The following is a 7,070-nucleotide window of genomic DNA, read 5'->3' as shown; positions in this document are numbered from 1 at the left end:
TTTACCTAAAATTATCTGCACTTTAAATTATCTATGTCCTCTGCATGTGTGCATGTGTATGTATGAATGTTTTTATTTATGATGGCGTATTTTTTTTTATACGTTCGTATTTTATTTTATTATTCATGTATTGCTTTTGGCCTTGTGAAGCACATGCTTTCTGTATGAAATGTGCTATACAAATAAAATTTGACTTGACTTGACAAGTGAGCAGTATGTAATATCTCCCTTAACAGCAGTATATTGTACAGCTCACATCAGGCTTGTGCAGTGGATCATGGGTTTTAGCCTGATTTTGTTTCACGGTACTCTGGTAAGGTTTCTCCTACATCTTTGGCTCAATAGCTGATTTCATGTTGACACACTGAGCGAGCAAAGAGCCCCAGACTATTACCCTCTTTCCACCATAGTTTAACTGATAATTAATTGGTACTAATTAAATAGGCCACTTTGCTAACTGAACTCAATAGAAAGAGAAGCTTGAAGACACATCCTGACGGATGAAAGAGAGATTCCTCCCCTTTCTCTTACATCATGTTCCTAGACAGTGACTCTAGGTAAAATGCAGAGCAAGTATTTTTGATTATGAGAGTTGTATGGGCTCTATGGGTCTATTATGAGAAATTCTAGATTATGAGAGACTGATAAATTATAGTAATAGTATGATCAAATGTCATTTGGATTCAAAACAGATTCACCCAAAGCATCCACCCAAAGTTTCCTTGCCACAGACAACCTAGTTTAGTGGGAGAAGCTTAATCTGATCATTTGAGTGCGGAGGTAGTGCCAGTTGAAGAGTTGCCTCAGAAACCTCTTTGTTGGTTTATATCTTTATTAACATTTCATTTGTATCTTTGTTTATTAACAAGTGTTGCGAACAAGACAAAAGTTGGGAAAATATTCAAACATTGGAACAGTTAGTCCATCCTTATCTACACAACAGTGTGATATAGTTGAGCGATAAGATCAACAAACATTGAGGTAATGTGTTAGAAGTTTACAAATCTTTGACATTTTGGGGATGGAGTGGGAGGTCTGACAAACATTTAGACAAGCACTGAATACTGATTTCTGATCTAAACTCATTTTTAAAAGGGTAAATCTGAGTTTACCACAGGGCAATACAGCAAGTCTTGGACAGCCCACATGCACACACATAGCACAATGATTCTCTATGAGATTATATGGTGGGCAATCCAGTCGATAAATCTGTGGACGTTGGCGTAGACTCCAGGCTTGTACTTCTTGCCGCAGCCGTCGCCCCAGCTCACCACACCTGTAACATAGTGGGTGCCGTTCTGCTCACACACCAGAGGGCCACCCGAATCACCCTGGAGGGAGGGAGAGGTCAGTTTTATAAGACTATATATTCTCTCTCTCTCTAAAGTTCAAATTGCTTTATTGTCATGACTGTATGACTGCATATCTGTTGTTAAAAAAGCAAGAGTCACATTTCTCTGTCTCTCTCTCTTTCTCTCTCTCTCTCTCTCTCTCACACACACACACACACACACGCACACAAACACACACACACACACACACGTACAGACCTGGCAGGAGTCAACACCTCCTTTCATGTTGCCTGCATAGAACATGCTGTCATCCAATGAGTCTCCGTAGACGTTGGCAGCCCTGCATCGCTCCTGGGAGATCAGAAGAACTCGAGCATCCAACAGCTGGTTGGAACCGTACTTCTCTGAGAGAGAGAGAGAGGAGAGAGAGAGAGAGAGAGAGAGAGAGAGAGAGAGAGAAAGTAGTGTTAGCGTTAAATTCAAATGTAATGTTGAAGTGCATTACTTTTAGTCTATACTTGAGGCACATGTAAAATAAAGTATAGAAAGAACCAACTTTCACATTTTTCATTTTTTGTCTTTTGCATCAATATTATGAAGGTTTCATCAAAAATGGTGCAAACAGTTTAGAGTTTTTCCAAATTTTCGATATATTTTCTTCCAGTGAGATGTTGTGTATACATGCAGGGATAAATTGACATGATATTGTGAATTTCAATTGTTTTTCTGCACCAGATATTTGTCACATTGAACAAGTTTATATATATCTCTTTAGAAAATAACTTTGTTTTCTTGCGTTTACACTCATTTGTGTCTTTAAATGCAAAAGGTAGTTTAGTCACTTAAAATATGAGTATACAATATACTTTAAGTATGAGCAAATATATCATTCCCTGAAATTTGTTATCAGACATTTAAAATACTGAATTAAAGGGTGTACTTGAAATGACATACTCTGAAATAGACAAGTAGAAATGCATTACCCTCCTGTTTTCCGATGTAAATGCGTGATATTGGCATAGGTGAATTAGATGAATATCCATGAGCTGCCAAAGTTCAAAACATTTCCCTTGTAAGAATTAAAGTGGCTGTACAAGCTTATTTTTCAAGATTGATGTAAATAAACTCAAACTTTGCTGCCACTCGCCCTGTTGATTCAGAATGATATGCTATGACAGCTGTATTAAGTCTGTGTGGACAATATAGATTAATAATATACTGTACGTGTTTCAGTAACGCCCCATCCAGAGATCACACACTCCTTCCCACTTTGGAAAGGCTGATTTGGCAGGCAGGCTGTCTTGACAAAGCGGGTTTCTTTGGCACAGTATGGTCTGTCCATGACTTTCAGCTGAAGCATGGCTACAGAGGAGAGGCACAATGCAAAGAACATTGTTAACAATAGCCTACATCTGTCTTTAACATTTACAAAAGTACTGTTTGTGTCCTATTGTAATATTCAGTCAGTTTAATGAGGTCATATATGGTGTGGATATTCAGAATTAATTACAATTCAATGAATGAATGAATGAATGAATGTGTGTTAGCAATATTATTATAGCAAATGATGGGAGAAAAAGACTCAAGTTAAAAATACAATAATATAGATATTGTTTAGTTTGATATATTACCATTCATTGCTCACATCTCAATAAAAGCAGAATGTTTTCTTCATTGTGTTTGCTGCATTGCCTTCAGTTGTTGTACGATGCTTTCTTTTAGTAAGAAATAAAAGATTTTGTACAAAAAAAAAGATCCTTGCCTTGAGAGACACAGTCAAGCATGCAACATCAGCTGTGTATGTGAACCTATGGACCTCACCAACATCATTATAGAGGGCGAAGGGACTCTCCTTGTACTCCTCATGGACGATGGCTCTCTGCACAGGAATGACCTGATCGAACTCTTCATCCTTCTCTATGTCCACTCCTCCCAGCACCACTTGCATTTCCCTCCCGTCTTTACTGTGCCAACAAACAGAAAGTTAAACAAGACAGATGAGTGTGCCAATATACAAATCCACATCAAACACTGCTTTCACTGCAAGAGGACAGGACTACACTGACAAAGCAGACTGAGCTGTTAGTGGATCTTACATGCAGTGGGCGGCAGTGAGCACCCAGCAGGACTCGATGAGGATGCCTCCGCAGATGTGGCTGAAGGGCTGGGAGGAGCCTTTGGGCCTGGTCTGCAAGGACACCTGCCACGGATGGGCCCCAGGGAGAGACTTCTTCCCCCCAAAGATCCTGGCTGAGCGGCCAGGCTGCGGCCTCCCACACTGGGAGAACTGGGCAGCGAGGAAGTCCGGCTTGGCTGGAGGAGCGTCCGTTTCATAGATGGTGGGTGGGGTGGCTGGAGCTGGGAGAGATGGAAACGAAAAATTAGCAAATGAGAGCTGGGTGAGAGCAGAATCTGTGTGTGTGTGTGTGTGTGTGTGTGTTGCACCTCGAGAACAGTTCTTGACTTTACAATACTCCCACTTCAGGTTGCCGTTTTTATTAACAAAGCACCAGGGCCTAGCATCGCCATCAGGGTTCCTTGAAAATAGAGAGACAGAACTAGTATTAAAGAATTCTTTTCTTTTTTTTTACTGAAAAGATTCAAGGGTGGATTTGGAAAACAGCATCTTAATAATTCAGATCGACACACCCAATAAGCACCAAAATGTGAAGGAAATGCACTTATGCAATGTCGTGCAATCAAATGTTGCAGGATGACACAGTCTTGGTCTATGAAAAACAAATGATCACACGCAAACTTTTTTTGGAGTATACCTCACTCTCTACTACAAACAAGAAAATACACACACACACACACACACACACACACACAAAGGTTGTATCAACAGTAAACATACGCAACATTTACTTAGGACTTAGATCTTCCCACCTGCAATAATTGTGCGGTCCAATTCCATCAAAGCCTGCATATTCTTTGAAGGGATCTCCCCCTTTCTGGAGGATGAAATAGGAATTCCAGTCCAGACACTCGTCCCCGTCATCTGTCACACTCACCGTGCCCCGGTAAAACTCTCCATCTTCCTGGTAACAATCATTTGGGCCTGGAAACACAGGCAACACAGTGAGCAATCGCCTTCTACAGTAAGTTCCCCTTTCCCTGTTAGGATCTGGGTTTTTAGATGACGTGCTGCTTAGTGTGCTTTTAAAACTTTTCTATTTTAAACAGCGACATAGTGGCAGATGATTTCATTTACCGACTTCGCAGAACTTCCCACTATATCCATCAGGACAAGCACACTGGAAGTCGGAGCTTTTGTGGCCCTTGATACAGGATCCTCCATTTTGACAAGGACTGGGCCTACAGGCAGAAGCTATGAACACAGACAGGAATATCAATGTCTGCTCTCCAATGCAAAGGACTCACTGCAACAGAAACCTTATGGGTGCATGGATTGTTCAATGGTCATTCATGAATAATTATTACATTATCAAGCTGCAAATGATCACTCATTAAGAGTTATGTATTGCTGTTGATTGTTTTTGGTCGCTAGATTCAGCACAGGATCAAAAATCACATTCTGTTAAATAATGAGGAGATACATGAAGATAACATAACATAACATGATTAAGACATTTACATTATCTAGCAGTAATGAAAACAGACCTTTCCTGCAGTTAGGTGGTTTGTACGGAGCCTTGCACTTGCACTGGTAGAACGGTGCAGTAGATGTGACAACACACACTCCATGGCCACATTTCACATTCTTGCAAACATCTTTCACTGAAAAAGAGATGGTAGAGTAGTTGAGAAGAACCGTCTTGAGGTAGATTTAAGTTTAGCCCAAACAGGATCAGGCACAATTCAAAATTGAATTTCATATTTGGTGGAAACTGCAGCTGAGGTTATTAAAGTAGAATTGAATGTGCATTGGACAACGATGCAGGGAAATAATTTGAATTTAAGGAACACAAATTTTCTTCACAACAAATTCATTATGCCCACATTTTCCTCCATTTTTTTTTGCTTTAGGTTAGGTTTAGCCCTACAGTTAGGTTAGACCTACATTGAGAAAAAACATTAGAACTTTATAGATTATTGTCTTAATGGAAACTCTGATACACCTGATATTTTAGCAGAAAATGACATTGGAAAACTGATTTCTCATTCAATCAACAGACTAGCAGGTTTCTACGGCACATTGGTGAACGTTTAATTCTATCAGGCAAGAAGGTTAAAAAGCAGGAGTTCAAAATACATATTCTGTGTTGGTATTCATATACATATCTATCTCAACTGCCTAAATGCAAAGGTATTTCTCCTTTGACCCACATATATGAGTACTGGTAGACAGCCATACCGGTTTGACACTTCTTTCCTGAATAAGGCTCAGGACATGAACACAGGAAGCCGCCGCCAGCAGCATGATCGCAGACGCCTCCGTTGAGACACGGGTTTGGATCACACTCATCTAAATGAAGACACAATGATGTCAAGTGATTACTGATAATGGAAACCTTAAGTGCAGTCTGAACAGAGTTTATATAAAGGAGAGTAAAGGACACATGAACATTGAACAATTAAGAAAAAAACAGGAGTCAGGAGGCACAGAATGCAATTGATTGTATCTTTATCAGTTGATTTCTCCATCTGTAGACTTCAAGACAGACAAGATATCTGTTTAAGTTACGGCTTGGATGTCACACTGCTGCATGCATTGATTTCACAGCACACATGTGGGCAGTCAAACCTTCACCTTTGGAGTTGCTAACCCCTATCTGAGGCAGAGATCACTTACCTGTGAGATCCAACAGCTCATACAACCAGTCATCTACAGCAAAATCAACATTTTCTGCTGGTGTTTCAGTAGCATAATCATAGCCATAATCATAGGCTGTGAAGGAAAAAGAAACTTATGAGCATTCCAGTCTTGAGGAACTAATAAAGTTATATTTCACCACAGAAAGACAAATCTAAAGTGTTTTTACCGTCAGCATCATCTGTTTCTGTAATTACCTGTAATAAAAATAAAATGTATAAATTATTTCTGAATTTGAGAAAACATATTACTAGAAGGTAGACAAAAAGGCCAACAGTAGAAGTCTTATGCATGACTGTAGTGTGAAGCATGGAGTGGATAAAAACAAACATGTATGCTCACACCCTTCATTTGATAAAATCATATTGTGCACCTTTATGCTACAATTTAATTACTTTTATCCCCTCTAATGGTTAAATCATCCAATATCTGAATAAAATTAATTATTGGAGTGCAAACAGAGGCTGTGGATGTTCCAACCATTAACCAATAATCCTAACATCATCTATGTCCTGAAGAAAATTGCCTAATTGTTGTCCTTTAATACACATTTCTGGTGTTCGCAGAAATTTTAGTGCTCCAAAGCAGTTAACCAATTCTGAATCCCTTCCAAATTGTTAAACATTGCATAGATTCCTGAAGAGTTGCCTTTTTGGAGGTTTTGACAGCACACAGACGGTATTCAGCCTATACTTTTTACATACTTACATACAATTCCTGTCCAAACGCAGTGAGTGCACACAAGTTTAAGAGTATGGCTATTGAGGAGACCATGGTGATGTAGACACTGGCCTGCATGACGGACCAGTGGAAGTCTATACTGTAGTTTTTGTTCAGTGAGTCCTCCTAAATAAACCCTCTGGAGCATAAAGACCCCCGACACTCCACCTACCTGTTAATCATTAGTGCCTTGCATTGAGTTACTTAATTGAATTCTTCTTCCTTTTTGGTCTACGACCTTTATTTCTGAAGAGGTCATCAAAATGAGTGAATTAGCATTA

At 39.5% G+C, this 7,070-nt stretch overlaps 1 protein-coding gene across 1 annotated transcript; it reads right to left on the bottom strand.

Annotated features, from left to right (window-relative positions):
- Positions 1-1,172: 1,172 nt before the first annotated feature.
- On the bottom strand, positions 1,173-6,867 carry LOC139644160 (hyaluronan-binding protein 2-like). The gene is made up of 13 exons (XM_071519541.1): positions 6,778-6,867; positions 6,239-6,266; positions 6,049-6,144; positions 5,611-5,721; positions 4,917-5,033; positions 4,507-4,623; positions 4,182-4,353; positions 3,738-3,829; positions 3,389-3,650; positions 3,114-3,256; positions 2,517-2,654; positions 1,551-1,696; positions 1,173-1,331 (listed from the first exon to the last, which is right to left on the bottom strand). The coding sequence occupies exons 1-13, from the start codon at positions 6,865-6,867 to the stop codon at positions 1,173-1,175; spliced, it is 1,671 nt and encodes a 556-aa protein (XP_071375642.1).
- Between the last annotated feature and the right edge of the window lie 203 nt (positions 6,868-7,070).

The sequence above is a fragment of the Centroberyx affinis genome, unplaced genomic scaffold (genome assembly GCF_046629955.1).
Source record: "Centroberyx affinis isolate AG114_WGS23_722 - 3 ecotype Tasmania unplaced genomic scaffold, CSIRO-AGI_Caff_v1 ptg000713l_1, whole genome shotgun sequence".
Taxonomy (NCBI): domain Eukaryota; kingdom Metazoa; phylum Chordata; class Actinopteri; order Beryciformes; family Berycidae; genus Centroberyx; species Centroberyx affinis.
The sequence above is the reverse complement of the archived record's forward strand: the minus strand, read 5'-3'. Positions and strand labels throughout refer to the sequence as shown.